Source organism: Chaetodon trifascialis, chromosome 19, assembly GCF_039877785.1.
Source record: "Chaetodon trifascialis isolate fChaTrf1 chromosome 19, fChaTrf1.hap1, whole genome shotgun sequence".
In the NCBI taxonomy this organism is placed as follows: Eukaryota; Metazoa; Chordata; class Actinopteri; order Chaetodontiformes; family Chaetodontidae; genus Chaetodon; species Chaetodon trifascialis.
The window spans coordinates 16753404-16774941 of record NC_092074.1 but is presented as its reverse complement, the minus strand read 5'-3'; the positions used below and the strand labels follow the sequence as shown (position 1 = coordinate 16774941).

The 21538-nt window shown below is 41.7% G+C and overlaps 4 protein-coding genes across 5 annotated transcripts in view; 1 reads left to right on the top strand and 3 right to left on the bottom strand.

Moving 5' to 3' along the window:
- Positions 1–21538, top strand: part of LOC139347511 (mitotic deacetylase-associated SANT domain protein-like) — a 340723-nt gene that overhangs the window by 46682 nt on the left and 272503 nt on the right. The window lies entirely within an intron of this gene.
- Positions 229–2122, bottom strand: ttc32 (tetratricopeptide repeat domain 32). The gene is made up of 3 exons (XM_070987876.1): positions 1948–2122; positions 1590–1756; positions 229–1039 (listed from the first exon to the last, which is right to left on the bottom strand). Exons 1-3 carry the CDS (start codon positions 2061–2063, stop codon positions 912–914), a joined length of 411 nt encoding a protein of 136 aa, XP_070843977.1. The 5' UTR covers positions 2064–2122; the 3' UTR covers positions 229–911.
- matn3a (matrilin 3a) lies at positions 7049–12238 on the bottom strand. Its single transcript, XM_070988082.1, has 4 exons — positions 12054–12238; positions 8836–9411; positions 7612–7737; positions 7049–7215 (listed from the first exon to the last, which is right to left on the bottom strand). The coding sequence occupies exons 1-4, from the start codon at positions 12220–12222 to the stop codon at positions 7049–7051; spliced, it is 1038 nt and encodes a 345-aa protein (XP_070844183.1). The 5' UTR covers positions 12223–12238.
- On the bottom strand, positions 13455–20579 carry laptm4a (lysosomal protein transmembrane 4 alpha). The gene is made up of 7 exons (XM_070987797.1): positions 20352–20579; positions 18554–18674; positions 17136–17212; positions 15847–15969; positions 15300–15395; positions 15055–15153; positions 13455–14331 (listed from the first exon to the last, which is right to left on the bottom strand). The coding sequence occupies exons 1-7, from the start codon at positions 20478–20480 to the stop codon at positions 14257–14259; spliced, it is 720 nt and encodes a 239-aa protein (XP_070843898.1). The 5' UTR covers positions 20481–20579; the 3' UTR covers positions 13455–14256.

Here is a 21538-nt window from a genome sequence, read left to right as displayed (position 1 = left end):
AGAACTTAGCACTGAAACCCCCAGCAAGCCCCCAGCAACTAATCAACTCTGAAGCCACTGGGCTCACTGCTATACTGAGGCATCACCAGCTGATTTATATTTCAGTTAATCACAACAGACAGGTGAGCCACATTAGTGACTCCCAACCACCTCAGACGCAGGGTCTGATCAAAAGGCTGAAAAATCTGTACATGTACAGAATAAACACACATTTCTCATTCATGTGTTAAAATAATTTATTGTTCACTGATTACAAACATATATAAATTTTCCTTTAGCATCGGAAATATGTTTTCTTAATTATTCGAGTCATCCATACTGTCAAGAGCACCTTCCCTTCAAACCATGCATCACATTAATGTGTGACGGAGCTTCAGTTTAAGACACAAAACCTGTTTATCCTTTGCAGATGAGAGATTCTTATCATGACTGTATGCTACCATTACATTATGGTGTGTTTACGGTCACAAACGTTCTCCCAGTGTCTTTATTGCTTACTGTAAAACCCAAGCTCATTGTTTCACCTGGTGCCTCTGGGTCGATTGGTCTGCGCTGTCCACTCACAGACTTATACAATCATAAACTTTCATTTACGAGGCCGTTACAAGTTTTCCACCTGGGAGAGTCTGGAGTCAGAGCAGCAAAGGAATTATCAATTATCAATGCTGTGCTTAGCAAGAATCCAGACGAGTGGCCGGACTGATCTTTTTCAGCTGTATTGTTACCTGTGCAGATTGCTTTAAGATATTTGTGATTCACTTCTAGATTCATCTTCTTGCTGACATCTTTAAGTGATAAAACCCATCTTGATTTGTTGTATGCCGCAGGTACAGAAAATCAACATGTAACAGAACATACATGTTTCAGATTTCAGGCCACACAGAACATGCACTCTGTAATTCATGAGGTTGTCAGTATCCCCTGTTTATCTTGTGCTGCTGGTCCAGAATTGCCTGTTGCAGACTCACTTTGGCATCTTCAAAATCCGGATTGAGCTTTAATGCTTGCTGGAAGTCACTCTTGGCATCATCAAAAAAACCTGTGAGATAATAAAAGAAAATGTAAAAGTTAATGGTTTGTAATGTACTGCCAGACAGGCTTAGTACGAGTCAGGTGTTGTATTTTCTGGGCAGCATGAGCACAGGCGAGTACACAGCTCCATCTAGTGCCTTAGGAAAGAATACATCAGACTGATACAGAATCATCCCACCTGACTAATAACTGGACTAGACTTAACAATGTGTATCTTAATAAGGCCATCATGAACAACTGGAGAGATGAACACAACTCTTCCAAAACATATTATTGTATTGCTTCATAGAAGCAACTGCATTGTGTGTTTCTTGGCTTATTTATTCAGGCTTTTATTTTATTTTATTTTATTTCATTTCTTCCCTGATATTTGAATACATATTTAATTTCACTTTGAAAGTGAATAAGCAATGAGACAAAAGGGACAGAATAGTGGAACAAGTCATATATTTGACATTTATTTTGAAGCAGGCCCTGAGCGGAAGTCATTCTGCGCTGTCTTTATGATGACAGCTGTCTACGGTGTCACCGCGTACTTTGTACCTGAGTATTCGTACCAAGTCTATAGCGAATGAGTCCTCTGTTGTAGACAGGTGTTTCAAAGCGGCTGTCAGTCTGTATAGCGGAGGTGTAGTCCTCCACCGCCTCATGAAAATCCACCCGGAAGTACTTTATCTGACCGCGGTTGTTGTAAGCAGTGGCTAAATCACTAGCTTCACATTGCCTGTGGAAATATGACACAATTAGAGCTGGTACCATGTCAATTAAGTGACACATAAGTGACAGAAACACAATTAAAGTAAGCTAAAGGCTAACCGGGTCACAAAAATTGACGGGTACAGAAAACGGTGTAACACCAGTTCGACTACAATGACTGTTAGCTCGTTTTGCCTCTACAGGAAGGACAAGCGGTACCTGGACTGTAAACAGGAAGCGATAAACTTCGTGTAAAGCTCCTCAGCCTGTTTATAGTTCTGCCTTTTAAACTCAGATTGAGCATGTTCAAGTATTTGGGAACTGCCTTTCTCCATGACTTCGATCTTGCGGAGGTTTGTTTGTCAATTTAGTCAACTGCGGATCTGACGTAATTACTGAAAGCGGCCAATTGCGTGTTAGTTCGCCTCGGGTGGGCGTGGTTTCCTGTCTATTAATATCAATGATAGAAACATGAGGGCTGCACGGTGGCGCAGCAGGTAGTGCGCGTGCCTCACAGCAAGAAGGTTGCCGGTTTGATCCCCGGGTCAGACGGGGCCTTTCTGTGTGAAGTTTGCATGTTCTTCCCGTGCATGCGTGGGTTCTCTCCGGGTACTCCGGCTTCCTCCCACAGACCAAAAACATGCTCATTAGGTTAATTGGTGACTCTAAATTGTCCGTAGGTGTGAGTGCGAGTGTGAATGTTTGTTTGTCCTTGTATGTGGCCCTGCAATCGGCTGGCGACCGGTTCAGGGTGTACCCCGCCTCTCGCCCATTGTAGCTGGGATAGGCTCCAGTCCCCCGCAACCCCGAAAGGGATAGGCGGTATAGATAATGGATGGATGGATAGAAACATGCTTTAGTAGCATCTCATATAACTTATCACTTTGATTTTACTGACTTATTATACTCCATTTTCATCCATCCTCAAACCGAATCCATCTGTGATTATTTATAATTCCTTAATATTATTCATATTTTCTACCATTTTTCTGGGCTTTTAATTTTTAACATTTGAAAATTCATAACAAAAACGAATACCCTATGTTCATATGTTGCACCCCCTGTTGTTCATTCCATGTGTACATATATTTTATTTTGACGTATGTGTGTTTCATTTTACTGTATATGTATACATGCTACATATATGTTTGTTTTACTATGAATAGTGGGCATCTTTAGCTCACAAATTTCATTTGATATTCTTAAAGTACTGCAGTAAATTTTCTTTAAATTTAAGACAGTGAGTCTTTACCTCGAATGACTGAATTATTTGACCTATCCTGCAAATAAAAACATGGATAAATTTCTCTTCTCTCTATTTCCCGTTAGATAACCCAAATTAACATGTGGTGATTGAAACTTGGACCACACCAAATTGTTAGTGCATAGCCCTTATATCAAAGTTGTTCTGTAACAGCAGGTGGCAGACTTGACTCAGATCTTATTATAACGAGGCAGGGAAGTGATCAGTGCAAGTACTGTTGGTGCAGTTAACACAAGTATAACGTGTGTAATGGGAAATGTTAACATAAAATTCAGTCAGTGTGTACTATGTGGATATCTATTTATTGATAGGGAAATGGACAGTGAACACAAGTCAACATTTAAATAAATGTAAGTGCGACTGAGTTAGCTTGAAGACTAGTTTTCATTAGCAGTCCCTTTGCCTGCTGTTGCTTGGCATCCTAGAATAATAAATGATAATACAATATGTGCAATAGTTAAAAACATACTTCATTGTGGTATAAAGCATATACTGTACAGTTAAACATGAGTGGACAACATTCAACAGCAGATGATACTATTGCAGCGATTGAGCAGCAGTGGGGGTATTATTCATTGTAAAGAAAATGATGTGACCACCACACACTCAAACATCTGTCACAGCAGCCTCAGGACAATGTGGGGACCTACTGCAGTAAATACACAACAAGGAGGCAACCCATAAGCAAACTGGTGAGACATTTTCAGACGATCTCCCCGGTGAAGAAGTCAGCCGTCCTGGTGAAAAATGACACCTCAAGGAAGAAGAGGTCACTCACTAGGCGTGCACTTCCCGTTTGCGGCCCATTGATTTCCAGACTGTGTGGACGAGTTGAAACAGATCAAACAGAGACCACTTTGACCCAGGGGAAGAAGATGTAGTCCACTGGCTGTTGACACTGCTGAGAAAATTGCAAAAACACACAAACTGTGGATATCTGTAGGCCGTTACGTCACATGAATCAAGGGTTACTGCAGCCCAAAACATCCAGAGAGCCACACGCTATGGAAAGATGAGGAAGTAAACGTCTCACTTCATTAAATGACAGGACTCACATGGTTTTTATGCATTTGAAGGTGATGAAATGACCTGGTTCCACTGTATTAGTCAATTAGAGATCAGAATTGTTTATTTGAGCCCACTTAAACCCTCTTGGTGGTATGGAAAATCTTAAAAGATTTACTTTGGCAAGGGCAAGCACAGAGTGTTATGTTCAGCAGCTTTGGGAGCTGAAAGTTGCTGTTTGCTGAGAGAATTAACACTAAGTATCAAAGTCCACTTCAAGCTGGCTGAACCAGGACAAACATTCACCACACATGTTCATCCAGGGGGTCCTCTTCACCGACAGACCCACAGCACCACCACGCTGCAAAATGACTCAATATATGATCAAATAATATATAACTTGTCAACTATAGTGAGTTTGTGGGGTGTACTGTAAATAGGCATATGTTATATCTGTGGACAGAGGCAGGCTAGTTGTTTCCCCCTGGTTCCAGTCTTTATGCTAAGCTAAGCTAACTTAATATTTACTGTACAAAGCTGTAACAATCTTCTCAACCTCTTGGCCAATTAGACAGGACAATAAATGTTGCTGTCACCAATTCACTGGTATCCCCCTTTTTGTCAAACCGCATAGTTCAAACATCCTCAGTCATTTCTCAGCTTCATACAGACATTTGTGAAAGTTGTCCGAATGTCCATTGTACAAAAACATTTGAAATATGCAGTTTATGGCGCTTAGAAAAACACAGCCATCAATGAAACAGAGCACTGTTAAAATGTTTTAACATATTCCTGAAAACTCAGCTTTAAAACCCTCTGAACAGGGATGCATCGCGCTGAGCTTAATGTGTGTTTTCCACTTCTCAGAGGCGTGTGAGTCTCATTCATCTTCTCCCACTGAAACACTGGTGGCCTCACCTCTCTGACCGCCTGTGCTGCACGGTAACCATGAAAGCCCCTGAAATAGCAAACAAACATAAAGCAGCTGTCTGCTTAAAGGAAGGAGGGAGAGGATCCAAACCAGACTAGAGGTAAACGTTGGCGTGTTGACTCTCTACCTCACACAGACGGAGCAGACAGAGACGCTCTGTTGTCAGCGCTGTTTCAGGCAAACAAGCCAGCTCATTCCAGAGGTCAACACCATGACCCCTGCCTGCTGTTATTTTGCTAATGCTAGATAGTAAAAAAGACATGACAGTGATAACAGGGTGCAAAAACAGATGGTGGCATAGCAGAGGTATTAAAATAATTATCCATCAGACTAATTTATCACCTCAGACCAGTCAAATTTAAAGCTCTGCTCAGTCATGGGTACATTTCAGACTTTGGTTGAGCTTTATTTTGCATGTTTAGTGTCTGAATGTGAGTTTTTGAGTAAGAAGGTTTCGGAAGTGATCATCACCTGACCTCAGATATCAGAGCGCTTTGACTGCCAGAGTAAATTATCACACATTGTTAACAGAAATGTCAGAGCTCGACCGTTATGTTTACCTTTCTATATTGACACAGAAATACACATATGGCACTGAAACTTACACTTATAAGAGAGACTGATATAATGCTTCTTTTGTATCCAGAGACACAGAGTTCAGAGCGATGTGTCAAATCTAATAGATTTCAGTGCTAACTGAAACTTCATCTTCATTGAGGGTCAAGACTCAATGTGGGATTTACCATAATCATACTTTTTTAATGAAGGGAATCTGACCTGAATGATCAGAACTCATGTTTGTTCGTAATTTATGTATTCATGAGAAAATTTAGCAGCCTCCCACTGAACACGGCCATTTAGGACTAAACACAGCCTCAGAGACTGAAGCCGAGGTCAGTGTGATGACAGGAAAAACAGTGCTGAGGTGATTTACAGCTGCTCTGACCAGGAGTCTGTGGCTGTTGTAAGACAGTGGCGAGACAAGCCAGTTTTATGTCGATTCTGTCGAGTTTGAATGAAGCTTGTTTCACGATGAATTAACTCAGCAATTAAGATCGTTTGGTAAAAGAAACTTGAATTCAGAAGGTGGACGGGTGTATTTTTCTGGTCAATAAGGAGAACAGGTGTAAGAATATTTCCTGTCTTGGCATTTTGTGGGTTTGGAACTAGTATTTCTTCATATTCTGTTGATAATGTCTTGAATGTTTCAAACTAAAACCCTGGCCATATTTTACTCTTTGCACTTTTAAGAACTCAAAAAGACATAATATAGCCTCTTTTGTGATTATTTTATTGTTCAACGTGTCTGCTGGGTTACATTTCTAAGTCTTATATGTCATCTCATAACATTCACAGACACAGAAGATTAACATTTATCATCCTTTACACATAATACAACTTGCAACAATACATTTTTAGTTAGACTATTGCTACAGAGTATATAATCAGATATAGTTAATATAGGACACATTTTAATAGCCGAATACTTCAGGAGATACGGCATTTTTCTGTTAAAATCTTGTTATATACGTAAATTTAACATTTCCATAAAAATACTATGTACAATATGCAACTTTGTACAAACAGGACAAAAAACATACATAATACAGTACAGGAGAAACAATGAAAATTATGCTTGTCTGCTTTGGTTGTTGCACATCACACAATAGTGTAAGTTGCTTTCATAGCAGTTTAAAAACATTGCATATAATGTTCAACTGTGGATGCTGTTACTCAACAGTCCTCAGCAGTCAGGATGTTGGTTTACGAATCACAGCTTCACTCCATGTGTGGTTGAAATCCATACAGGAGCTCTGGGAGGGTGGACGACAGGAAGCACATGTCCAAACCAGCGAGCCGTCTCTGCACAATGTAAATAAACAAAGGTCAAACTGTGTGGTGGGTGGGAGACTGCTAATCACCCCAGAACAAACTGTCATCACCTACCACTGCGTCCAGCTTTAAGCACGGCCCACCATGTTCTCCAGACGCTCTATTCTCCCAGACACATCGGCGAGTGAGACCAGTCAAGGAAACTCGTTTACAGGCACAATTAAATGATTGTGATGGCGGTCACTGTTACGTTACACGCCAGCAGGTAGAAATAAGCAGCTGTCGCCTCAGTGAAATGTGCTGCAGAGACTGTTTATAATAAAATGTCTTCCATCTGAAACAACAGGAAGGATATGCTTGGCTGTGAGCTGCTGGATGGCTGCCTGAGCCTGCTTCTGGAAAGCCAGTCTGGCTTCGCATTTACAGGGATCCTCCACCACCTCCACCTTCACCTCTTCACCAGGAGAGAGCAAATTTCACATCAGTGTAACAGATCATGTAGAGAGGGAAAAATACCACCCACTCTACTTTTTCCAATGATGCTGCCAAAGCACACACGAATAGAAACACATTTATACATAAATACTTCATAAAATATGCTACAATATCATTTACATTTTGCCCCAAGAATAATGCAGTTATAGTGACTCAATTCTATAATATTACCCAATAATTGTCCAACAAATGCTACAATGAATAGTGAATTATGCACCAGTTGGTTGTGATGTTGTGAAGCCCTGCTTAGAAGCCAAACACAGACTGCTTTTAAAGCTTTTACACATATACTTTTAGCTCTTTTATCACAGCAAAAAGTCACATTTGCTGCAGGAGTCCATACGGTTGTTCTTACGTTTCAGGGAACATGTTTTCTTGTCTGCATTCAAGATATAACCATTCCGGCACTTGCAGTAATAGGAGGCATTGCTGTTGACACACATGTGTTCGCAGTCATGTCCCATGGCACAGGGGTCCAGACCTAGAACAAGCCGGGATGAAGGGGTGGTGCTGTCAAGATGGCAGCATGGATACAGTTTCATGTGCTAGCATAAGCAGGTAGCTTGTGTTAGGTAAGGCAGTGCTCTGCAGATTGCAAAAATCCACTGTGTCGGCAAAACAAAGGACAATAAACTATCCAATATTCAATGTGAGATTCATTTTCTGCATGTGCAAAAAATTTGATTTGCAAGTTTTTCTTGGTTTGCACTTGACCACTTGTCACGGGAGGTGGAAAACTTGGTTCGTTCTTACACCTTCACCACATCTCAGCCAAGGTCATTTGCCAACTGCTTAGGTTCACTGTGTGTTGGACAACACAGGTAAAATCACAGAACCCTGAAGTACCACAGTAATGACAGTTGCAGTACTTGGGGGACAACACAAACATCAGACATGGAAAACATTCAAGTTCACAGCAGAATCTCATTTGTCCAAATCTTCTGAGCTCTTGTGCAGCAAACATGTGGGAAAATCTGTAGATCAGATCGGCAAATGGCTTCAGATTACTGATGTTTTCACACATTTCACCACTAACAAAGTGATTTTGGGGATTCACATACATGTAGACACGTGCGTTTGGACAAGTGTATTATGTGCAGGTTGTTTTATGACTGAACAAAGTCATATAAAGAATAAAGCCTATGCATATGTCCATATGTGAGTGTATTCCAGTCATTACTGCATCAGCCTGGATGCCTCTGTTTCTGGATTGGTTTGAAAAAATGAGGCTCTGCTGCACATTTATATCATTTCAAATAATAAGGGATTCATTCAAAGCAGTCACCACAATGATGCTTTGCTCGGTGATCAAATGACTAAAATGAGCTGAAAGTTTAAGGCTGCACGGCCCCAAGACTTTACACTGCAAGCAGGTTCTAGTGCCGACATCTGCAGTCCATGTGGGGTTGAGAGCATCTGGTATTTTCCTCATGATTTCAGAGTTTCTAATTCAGCAATTGCACAGTAAATGATCCACAATGTGTAACAAAACCCCCTGTAGACTGTAGGTGCCCCTTACTGAGGAACTAGAACCAGGGTTAATGGTGGGAAAAAGGTTTCGCAGGTCTCTTTGTCCTACCACACAGGGTCTCCCTGAACTTGGAGGTGAGCTTCTCGATAACGCCATAGGTCTCCACATAGAAGACGTGGTCCTCCAGAGGGATGCTAGCCATCAGCTGCAGGGAGCGCATGTCGGCACGGTCCACCCCGACGGCGTAGATCTCGATGCCTGAGGCTCGAGCTGCGGCAGACACCTCCTCCACCTGGTCTTGAGGTCTCCCGTCCGTCACAATGATGGCCACCTTGGAGATGTTCCTGGAGCGAGGCCGGGCTCCAGACTTCTCAGTGAAGGCTTCGTTCACTGCGGTCTTGATGGCGAGGCCTGTCATGGTGCCGGCCGCCAAGGGCTCGATGCGGGAGATGGCTTTCTTCAAGTCGGGTTTGTTGAAGTGGTCTTTGAGCAGGAACTCGATCTTGACCGTGCTGGCATAGTTGACCACAGCCACTCTGGTAGCGTCACTGCCCACGTCCAACGTGTCGACCATGTCAGCCAGGAATATCTTCACCTTCTCAAACTCACCAGGACGCACGCTGCGAGAGCTGTCAATGATGAAGACCAGGTCCAGGGGACGGCTCCTGCACTGAGAGTCTGTCTCTGGTGATCAACCAAACCATGGCAGGATTGAGTCCATTTAACACTACAAAACCCAGTTCATCACTCAGAGGAACAGTCAAGCCGGATGATTAAATGGTCACAATGAAAGTCATACAGTTAACAATCAAGAACAGTACACAGGACACTCTGGGATGCACAATACGCATTCTCATGGTAACAAAGGAAACTTTTGTGCATCACTGCAGTGGTAAATTAAAAGCTTGTGGTTCCGGTGAAATGATATAGCATGCCATATCTCATGCTGTATCATTTCAGTGTTTGAATAGTCCATCACAGACTTATCACAGGACGTATCCTTTTATCTCATTTCCTGAATGAAAAGGATGCTTGATGCCCACACATAAAGATGGAGACAGTGTTAGGAGTCCTGCCTGTAAAATCACATAAACATATACTAACCTACATTTCTGCAGTTTGATCCTCTTTGGTTGTTTAAAACAAGTCTGGAGAGCTGCTACGTTTGTCTGCTTCCACTAAAATACATCACTGTCATAAAGTAAGTTATATTACTTGTTGATAAAAAAACAAACAAACATTTGCTTTAATGGAATAATTTGATGTTTTGGGTAATATGCTTATTCACTTTCTTGCAGGAAGTTAAATGAACAGAACAACACTCATATGCCTGTACAGTAAATATGAAGGTAAAGCTATTGTTTTGATTTGATTTGGTTGATGGCTTAGCTAAAAAAAAAAACACTCAGTGATTCACAATGAACACAACAAAACATGACCTGAGAGAGAAGGAGATTGGTGGAGAGGAAACTTGACTATATGGGGTTGCTGTAAGTGGATTTAGTTACCTTTGGCTAGCTGTTTCTTCTGTTTCCAGTCTTTATGCTAGGCTAAGCAAACAGTCTGCTGACTTTGGCTTCATTTTTATTGGACAGACATGAGACTGGTGTTGATCTTCTTATCTCTCAACAAGAAAGGGAATAAGAGTCTTTCACAAAATGTCTCTTTCCTCCTCTAAATAAAGCTTTGAGTGGCGTTTGCATATTTCTGTGACAAACAGATCTGACCTGGAAAGCAGGAAGGAGCACTGGTTGGGTTGCAAAGCAAACCTAACTGGTAATATTCTACCTGTCTCCACAGCACTGACGGTGGTGATGAAGCCGCTTTGGGTACTGACCGGTAGCGTCACAGGAGCGGTGGTCTCCACTGGCACCACAGTGGTCACCACAACTGGGAGGTTGGTTGTCACCGGTACCACGGTGGCTGCAGGCGGAGTTGGCGGCACTGTTGGTTCTGGTAGAGTCGGACGGGAGGTAGGGAGGTGTAGCACGGGTGTTGTTGGCACCATTGGGTGTGACTTTATTGGGCATGGACCTTTGAATTTGTAAGGGAAGGGGCCTTTGAACCTTTGATGGGGATGGTGAGCTACAGGTGGAGATAGACCTTTGTATATGTGGTGCATTTGCGGTGCCACTGGCCCATTGAATCTGTGGTGATATGGCGGCATGGGGACTGAGGGTCTGTGGTAAGTCACTGGAGGAGATAGAGGAATAGGTCGATACACTACCGGTGGAGGGATCCTTGGTGGCTGGTAGTGGTAGTGATACCCTCCTCTATACGTGTACTCACTTCTGTGAACTACAGGGCCACCAGAAAGGAAAAGCGATGGAGAACATTAGTATGTTGAAAGTCAGTAAACAGGGAAGTTGTGTAAGCTGACACTGTGAAGTAAGTTGTAGTGAAATATACAACACAGACAAATAATTAGTTGAAGCATGAGCGAAAGTTCAGCCACCTGGGCTGTTTGCACCAAGCTGGGATTATCCCAAGCGCTGCTTGTGAAACAGCCAGTGAAGAATTTCAGATTTCATGCATGTTGAGTTTGAGAAAGAAGTAAAATCCTGTTACACTATTGGTTAGATTATATTTTGAGAGAGGTGTTACTAGGCCAGGTCTAGCCTTTAATATTTTAAACTAACAATTTTAAAATAAATATCTGCAAGACAAAACAATACGCACTTTTTAATGTAAGCAAACTGTGACTGGAAAGCAGTGGTGGAAAGTAATGTAAGTACATTTACTCAATTACAGTGTGGAGGTACTTCTTTTCAGTACTTCCATTTAATGCATTTCTACTTCACTACGTTTGGGAGATATATATTGTACTTTTTACTCCACTACACTGAACAAGGCTTTGAACTCTTTGGGCCTAATACGGTTATTTAAACAAAACCACTGGAGAAGTTTTGAGGGGAAATGTCTCACAGATGTCCACAGGAAGTAAAAAGGTAGACACCGGTTTATTTATAAGGGGTCAGATGTCAGATCTCTTCTAATACACTATCTTATGATAATGTAAATGTAATGTAATGTTAATTCAAAATTTTGATTTGATAAGTAACCAGCTGGAGTAAAAAAATACCCCTCACTGAACTATAGTGATAGAGAAGTATTTAATGTACAAGTACCTGAACACTGTGCTTATATTAGACTACTTAAGTTAATGTAATTAGTTGCTTTCCATCACTGCTGGTTTAAAACTGCTGTTACCATTTTTAAAATGAAATACATACAATCTCATAAACGTCTTCTGCTGCTCTAAAGTAACTAAAACTTTCTTTCATTTAAAAAAAAAAAAAAAAAATCTGGATAGGAGTCAAACCTACTTGCTGGATTCAGGGTCCTGGGCGGGGGTCGGCCATTACTCCTGGTCTGTGCGTAGCTTTGCGCGGCTATCAGCTGAGGGTCCCCCGCACTGAGGTGGTATGTGGCCCGGACACTAGACAGCAGCAGGGGGGCGCAGCACAGCAGGCTGCAGAGGAAAGACCTCATCATATCTGCATGCGGAGAGTCCTCCGGTGGTCTGCCCGGTACCTGCTCTGAGTCCCTGAGGGTCTTGCTCAGTTCAGCGGGGGTCTGACCGCCTCCACATATGAGGGGCTTCTCAGTCCGGCGCGTCGAACGGTCCGCCCAGTCCAAAGGTGGGACATAACCCCCTGGCCACGGTGAAGACGTACAGAGGACGTACAGAGGAGCGCTCAAATGTCAAGAGTCCCGCGAACGCACCACTTTCCTCCGCCAAACACTTTAACCAGAAACCAAAAATGTCGCTAAATGATTTTAGCTAATTACTAATTTATTCAGTGAACTATTCAATAATGCATTTTAATTTCCCGCTGTGAAGGTTTAAATGATGTTTAAACGCCCTTTTACAGACAGACAGACAGTAACGGGCTGTCTGATGGAAAAAACGCTGAAGCTTTATTTTTTATTTTTATTTACTTTTAACACATTGGTGATATAAAACAGCTGTACTGCAAGTGTGTCTTGAACGCTCATGAATTTTGTATACGTTTGTACAAAGATGTGGCAAGTACTATATTATTTACACTTCAAGTATACTCAAGTATTACTCAGGGACTACTTGAGTACACTTAAGAATACTTGAAGATGACAGCAATAGCACAAAGTGTACTTTTTTCTTTTTTCACATATCTGGGACGTTAATTACACCTGTATTCAGTGAGGAAGGCCAACATTGGGAAAAGTTGAGATTCAGTCAGAAAGAAAGAAAAGCTGCTATATTGCTCTTTTTTAAGTCACATTTTGCACTTTTTTTCCCATCTGAAGAGTCTTTTCTCCTGCCAGGTATTTGTTTCAACTTCAGCTTCTCACGCCTGACAACTTCTTGAAAAGCCTTGAGTTAAGAGCTCAAACCCTCACATTCATCCATCTGGACCTACTTTACCAGGCTGAAAGTTCTCAGTGGTCTACTTTTCATCCTCTTTTCTGAATGACATAAGAGTTCCACAACAAAATTCTTGACCTCAGCTGATAAAACTATTTCACCTCAAACTCCAGTTAGTATCCAGACCTGCTACTTATCAGCCGACACAGATGAAAAGTCTTTAAACAGCCAAGAACAAGTATTTTGGACATTTCCACGACAACTGGTGGCCTGCGGACGAGCGTCTTGCGATAAAAAACAGCAGCTAGAAGTGGCTGTTTGGTCTTGAGGGCAGATGAACTTCAGCATATCTGACACAAACAAAGCAGTCATGATGATCTAAATGTTCAGAAACGTTTATTGAAGTCAAATGTTTTTCCACTAAGATAAAATCATATTACCAGTAAAGTAATGAGGGGCGGAGGGGCTGTTGATAAGCATGCAACTACTAATGTTCACAAGACTCGCTGTTTGCTCCAGATGTCAGGTGAGAAAGAAGCAGAGAAAAATGATCCGTCGCCAGTGCTCTCTGCCGGCTCTCAGCTGGGAAACTACTCACTAGCTTTGCTCACACGTCAGGGCGGCAGAGAGTGACGAAAACGTCAGGGGTGGCAGTGAACTGAACCACGGCAAAGCTAAATAAATAACAGACAAAAAAGTGCTACAGAGCCCATTCAAGACTGAGCAGGAATAGTCTAGGTCTTAATAACACGGGGAGGGGGGCACAAATCAACAATAAGAGCTATAATAAGTGGATTGTCATAAGTTTTTTTACACTTCATATATCAATCTATAGATAGGATGGTGCTGGGTTGATGATAGCATTTCAAAGCTCTTTAATTTTCACATGTATCCCTTTTACTAAGACATAAAAAAGGCCGGGGCAGGGGGCTGGTAGTTTCTGTTGCTTTTCAAACATCACATTCATTCAGATTTCAGCCTTTCTCACCGTTCTCCTCTCACACCTCCAGGATGATCTATAGAAACACAGAGGGTAGGGTTGAACAGTTCAGTGGCCTTACACATACACAGTGGGGCAGAGGGGAGGGGGTAAGGGGGTCATGGTGCTCAGCAAGGGTCAGTGAGGGACGGTAGGAATGCATATGGTGGTGTGTGTGTGCGTGTGTGTGAGGGCTGGTGCTTTAAGCGGGCATGTAAGGGGGGGGTGGCTCCTTCTCTGGCATCTTCATGGCCATCTCGTAGGTGGGCAGGATGTACTGGAGAAGAAAGAGGACAAACATGAAGATCGCTGTGCAGGAGACCAGACGTTTTACATCAAACTGTGATGTTTCTCAGCAAAGAAGTCTAAAACCACACCGATCACAAGAGTGTGTGCTGCAGCTAACGATCATTTTCATTATTGATTAATCTGATGAATCATTTCTAGATTAATCGTTCATTCTGCGAAATGTAAGGAAAATACTTAAAAAATAAAAATAAAAAAATCCTGATCTTATTTCTCCAGAGTTCAAACTTCAATATTCACATGTTTTTCCCCACCAACAGTTCAACACCCAAAACTATTCAGTGTGTGTCACAGAAGACAAGGAAAACCAGCAAATATTCACATTCGAGGAACTGAAAACAGAACGTCTACATTATTTTCACTTTGAAAGAAACAAATTAATAATTAATTAATTCTGAAAATAATTTGTCTTATCGATTAAGAGACGAAGTAAAGTGTGTTCTCTTGCATCAGGAAAACATTTAAACCTCTTTCAAAGGTTTTCTGGTGAAAATCTGATAAAACCTGAAATGATGAGCCTTACATTGAGTCACAGTTCTCTCTGAACTGAGCTGTAATAAATGATTTTCTCCTGACAGGCTAAACTCTGATGATCAGGTAGTCGTTGCAATGACTTTGACTGTCACAGTGTGGACGAGATGCCACCTGCTGGCTTTACTTCAGCACTACATATTGCTGCATCTCAAGAGTCTACCTGGGGAGGGGTCTCAAAGGCAGGGTAGACAGCAATCTCTGGCATGTTCCTGTTGTTGATGTACTTGTAGCAGTTCCACACACAGTTGATCAAGTAAGCCTGGAAAGCAAAGAGAAGAAATTAATAGAAATGTTTGGATCGTACCACACTTCATATCAGTTGTAGGGGTCAGTGAACGGTAGGGATGTCAATGAAGTAACACACTGAATAAACCAGGTTTAATTGTGAATGACCAAGAATTTCACCTTGAGGATGATGAGGAAGGCGAAGAAGACCAGCACAAAGAGCAGCAGGCAGCTGGAGTCCAGAGAGAGGAGGTTGTCCTTGTACGGGAAATCCGGCTGAGGAAGAAAAGACCAGCGAACAACGTCAGATAATCAGTGAAACCCTTTTATATGTAGTCATCTCATGTCAAAACTTCAACATTGTGATATCCTTGGGACTAACTGTCATAGCAGTCAGAATTTAGGATTTTTTAAATCCCGAAAAGATCAGGTTATGCAAACTAAAATGCAGTGTTGTGCAAAACAGAACAGATGGTCTGTTTTCTTAATTACTTTGGGAGACTGATTTGACAACAGCAGTCAGCAGCTCATTTGATTTTGAACATGGAAAAAGGGTCCTCATGTAAATTCTTAATGTGTGTTTACTGCTTTACAAAAACCTCTTTGGTCTTTTTTTTAAACCTTTAAAAAACACAACAAGGCTTAGTTCTAATGTCTGCGTTGTCTGGATCCTCTGTAGTGTGTCAGCAGATTCAGACTGTGGACTGGTGAGACTGTTGGCACTGACCAGCTGGTCCAGGTAGTCCTTAATCCTGGGTAGGTAGGTGAGAGAACTGATGGCCACCAAGCAGCTCAGAGCGAAGTCAAACAACTGGTAGCAGAAAAACGGGATGAGCCAGCCGTCACGATGCTGAGGAAAACAGGTGGAGATAAAGACATGTTATGAGTAAACTCATCAACAGGGCAGCTCCTGTTTGAGGCCACTGAGTACGAGGACCATGTTGCCTACTTTTTCAGCCTCATCTCACACTTCTTATTTACAGTGTCTGTATCCAGGAGGTTGGTTCTATTGCTCTTTAAAAACGCACTCGCAGCCTGAGCAGCAACCAGAAACACTATACTTTTTATTGTTTTAGAGTCTAACATTAGAGCTCCAAGTTTAAAATGCCAACCTCAGTTTTCCTGGTTTAAATGTCTAATTAGAGATTGAAAACATTTTCCTGCTGCTCAGACTGTGAGTGCATGCTCAGATGTGGTTTGGGGTAAATGAAAAGAGCCTGCCAACAGAGACAGGGAGTGCTGACACTGTAACTGTGTGCACCAGCATGTCTTACTGTGACAAATACATAGAGAAGGTTGAAAATCAGCAAAGTGGTCCTTTCACTGAGTCACTTAGCAAGAATCTCTACAGGCATTCTGGGTGTTTTTTCTACCACAAGCACAGGCTTGACAGCTACTTCACTCTCCATTCCTACATTATGTAGCAGAATACTGAAAATCTTTGGTATATTATGATCGTGGTTCAAACATGTAGGGTATTTCATTGGGACACTACGACACTAACAGCAGCTCTGCACCGCAACACTGTTTTGGAAAAAGGGTTTCTACTGCGGTTGTAGGAAACATGTGCTTGCACAGCTAAAGCACAACTCTTGTGCAGACTGTGTACCCAGCCTGCATATGTGTGTCATACTTTAACTGTGCATTCATCCCAACCAGCAGCTTAATGCAGGGCCACGTCAAAAGGCTATCAAACCTGTCAGTCTTGATGCCATCAGGCAGGCCTGTGAGGTGAAGATGACAGGTGGTGAGAACACAGCATTGTGTGCTACACTCCCACCACATCGGGAATCTTTTAAACACAGTTAAGATGTAACAGGATGGGACCTTCCTGTTAGGTCTTGCTTACCTCTTAACTCCACTGCTATGATTATACAACTACAGAGTGATGCGTTTAATATTCATGAACATTCTGGGATTACACATTTGCATAAGACACCATGACAGCTCTTTAAAATAAAGCATGTGCTGTCAAAAGAGAATTACAAAAAGGCACCATCCGCTGTGCACACTTACAGTAATGGCTCCGTACACCATCATGGCACTGATAGTGAGCATCAGCAGAGAGATGGCAAATCCAACACAGGCATTCTCTGCATGAGAAAAGGCGAGAATACATACATTTACCAAACGTAGGGAAAGATTTATCACAAGTTAGTTCAGCTTTAGCCTTGATGTATATATCAGTGAGTGTGGATGGATGCACTGCATATTTGCCTGCTCTCTTTGAAGCAGCAGTGATTTGCATACAGTGAACTGTCTCTAGGGCTTCCTTCTTTGCAGCTCACTCCATTTTAAAAGGCCAGCTCTTGGGAGCATTAAGCCTCCCCTCTCAGCTGCGTAGTGTTGGTCAAGACACAATAAACCCCGTCTGGGATAATTAAAAGCCTGCCTTTCATATCCTCTTTTCTCTCCATCACTCAGACTCTCGCTTCCTCAAACTGTTCTGCCTGTTACATTGAAGAGATGATGTTTGGGAGAGCAACACTGCAGCAATGCAGTCCAGGGGCATTTCTTTGCTATTCAGTAGCTCAAGCACAACTTGCACAATCCCAATTCCAAAAAAAGCTGGGGTGTTGTGTAAAACATAATGTGAGAAGCTACAACCAGAGAATATTTGGCATTTTGTAGTTTACTCTAATTAACAAATACTTGGATAAATTCAAACCGAAAACTAGAGACCATTTTCCCATGTTCGCTCTAGCAGTTAAATAACTTTAAAACATGGCCTGAAACATGGAATAAAAGGAGTGCAGCCTGATGAAGCTGCACTATTATGCCAACACTGCCTCTGTGGGCTGCGGACTTCCTCCACCACCCTCCTGCGTGCTGGCATGAGCCTGCTGTGGGAAGGTCAACCCACCTCCGTTGTTTCCCCTCCTCTCCCGCTGAGTCACTGTTTCAGAAAAATCAGAGGCCTTCACCAAGCCAACCAACCAGACAACCGGCAGCAACAAAGAAAGCACTTAGCACTCTGATGGTCCTGCCAGCCTTGCCCTGGCACACATAAATACAAACACCTAGGACCAACAGAAACCCTTGAGAAAAAACAACAGAACAACAACACCAGTGACACTAAACCAAAACAGTATTTTCATTACAAGCACACAGCACAGCAATGTTCTGCTGTCCTCGTGTGTTGTTGTCTTACAGTCAGTAGGGACTATTGCTTCCTGTGGAAGATGAATCACATGTTGAACCTCAACATAACAGCTGCTAATGGGTCTGACACTTTACAATAAATGCAGAGAATACTTATTCAGTGATATATCTGATGGCAAAGCGTCTTCACCTGAGCACAGCAGAATTAAATAGCCCACCATAACAGAATGTGTTTGGTGTGTAAATGCTTAATAATCCCAATTAAATTTCTGTGTTTTTTTTAATGCAGTTTGTTAGGCCTCACAGTAATTCTTATGCAGATCTCCACTTACCAGACATCCTGTCGGAGGCAAAGTAATGGTCGATGACCTCATACTGCAAGTCAATAGTGGGCACATTCTCTGGATGGGTCACAGCTACAGTTAGCAGGATGCCCATCAGCAGGTTAACTACCTGAGGAGAGTAAGGAAGAAAAGAAACATTTTTCAAAAGGTCTCTCACAGTAGTTTTTCCATGTCACCTTACTTACAAATTGTATATGCTTTACATAATCAACAAACTTTTCCAAATACTGTTTAAAATGTATTTTAAATTAAATTCTTTCCCTACAGGCAGCTGCTGGTTTTAGTTCATGTCAACATTACAAGAAACTTAAATAGTCAAGACATGGATGAGATGAGATGAGATGAGATGAGATGAGATGAGGTGAGTTGAGGTGAGGTGAGATGAAGGAAGTGCGATTACAGTGAACAATTTGTCACCCTTTTTAAGCACGGTTTCTTTATCGTCATGTGGGAATGCAGTCGTGAGAAGGAACCATTCAAGGACTCAAGGACACTCCAGCTTTCATACACTAATAATTGGCCTTGGAGAAATTGCATTCACAGGACACAGCTTGTTATTGAAAAATAAATTCCACAAGACAAAAAAGCAACTGTGAATACTGTGAAATTACACATGCTGGCATGAACTGAAACGGATGGTGCAAAATGCATGTATTTGGAAGTCAATATAAAATTAGAAGTTAGTTATTTGCTTTCTTCTCAGTAACTGCAGTCGTTGCTGTCTTTTCAACTATCTTACAAGCCCCCGCCCTAAAATTAATACTTAACATTGGGTACCAACAAACCAGAGCTTGAGCAGAAACATATATCTCCATTTAATGACTGGTTGGCACCACTGTACAGGTGAATCTCCCCAGAATCTTTCATTTCTGGTTGTTGCATCAGATTTTAATGGACATTCTCAACTGTTGCTATATAACTGTGAAAACAGTGATATCGTGGAAATGCACGAACATGTCTCAAGTGATTCACATGTCAAATATTGTCCAGAGGGCAAAAACTCTCGGTACTTAGAAATGCAACCAAAACCAGGAACATCTGCTATGTGATGTGGTGTGGAGCGGATTTATTCAGTTATGACTTGAATGAGAGTACTGCAAGAAGGAAACGTGCAGAGGGCAACGATTGCAACATTAGCAAACAGTTAGCTACCACACCGTATCTATGGACCACAGTTCCTCTTTTCAACAGTTGTCGTCAATATGTCCTTATAACTAAAACGGAAACAAGGTTTTAACCCGCTTCCCTTATTAGCAAATTATGTTACTGCTGACTCCTTCATAGTCAAGCTTGTTCTGATTTGACAACCATTAACTTATGTTCCCATGACGGCGGATTGTCGGCTAGCTTGCGCTAATGTGCTACAAATGACGTTATGTGAAAATATCACGTTTTAAACCTTCAGATAATGCAAATGTGTTGGTTACTTGTGGACAACTGCTATATGTTGTCTTATTCAGCGGCTTTATAACAGTATTTTCAAGGTTGGGCGAGTTGTATCGACAGAAACACTTAGCTAGTGAGCCCCGAAACGATAGCAGGATATTGCTAACGCTAGCGGTCAGATGACATTAACGACACTTAACGGTTATTTAGGAAGTCAAAAGCAAGGTCTAGCTATCATTGAGGTAGTCGACAACAGTCAAAATTGCTGCATTCTCAGAAGCCGTTTATCCTGTCTCGTTGACATTTATTATATAACTCGCTACTTAAGGGAACTTCTCACATTTGATAGACAGTGCTGGCTAGCATTTAGCTTGCTAATACCATCAACCATTTCACGTACCATGTACCATGTTCCCAGGATGATGGTCCCCGTCCGGACATGGCAACATCCACAACACCTAGTGGTGTACAGTCTATCTCGACTAGGCTTAAAATGGTGCATGTCCTCCACAAGAGTTGGAAGAAACATCAGGAGAGCTGGTCCTGGAGGAGAATAATCTTCTCAGCATCAACAGTCTGCGAACGAACACGGAGGAACGCCCACTACTTCCCTGCTGACCTGCGCGACACCGCGGATAAAAACAAACGCTCTGACGAGGCGGAAGAGGCGGGGCCACAGGCTTAACTTTAAATGACAGGGCTTTGGACAAATAGCAGTGAAGCAGTGAAGAAATTACAAGTACAACCAATAGGCTTCAGCAGCTTGACAAAAAACTGATCCACTTATTATCTTTCAATTGCTGCAGGGTACTAGATCTTCAGGGGCCCCACATATTCTCAGTAAGGAAATAAGCTCGTGGTAAGTTCATTGTTTGCAAATTCGTTTATTTATTATTGTGTCGCCATTACTGCAATTCAAAGCAAATTGTAAGGCAACTTTGCATTATTTACCTAATTTTGAGGCCCCATCTAACTGAGGTGCCATGAACTAAAACCTACTCTTAGACTTATTATTTTACTGTATATGGTGTTTACATGGTGCATCTAACTAAATATCATAGGTGACCTCAAAGTAATTACTAATACATAAATACACCATGCACTAAGAGTGGGACAAACAAGTGTTGAGTGAGTAGGGTTCCCTCTCATCAATGCTTAAAACAGCTATGTGATGTCAGAGGAATTCTTGAGATTAACACTGCGATATCTTAAGTGTCTGACTGTCATACGTACAGTGCGTTTATATATCATGTACTCTCAATATATGCTTATAAAAATAAAATAATACATTGTGGGTTAAAATGTTTATAAAGTTAATTTATTAAAATTATGGAATACAAAAATAGTAAACATTTCATAGCACAGATCTAGACAAGAGAGCATGGTACACTGTAGCAGCTAATCATCATTACCTAAACAACCATCATTTACATTTAATATACATCCATTAGATTTTTTATTCATATCTCATACCACATGGATTATTCATCTGTCATGGGAATAACAGTGAGGTTTCCCTACTTAACATAGATGATCAAATTTGGTACAACCAGGGCTGTAGCCAGGATTTTAAAAATACTGAGGTCA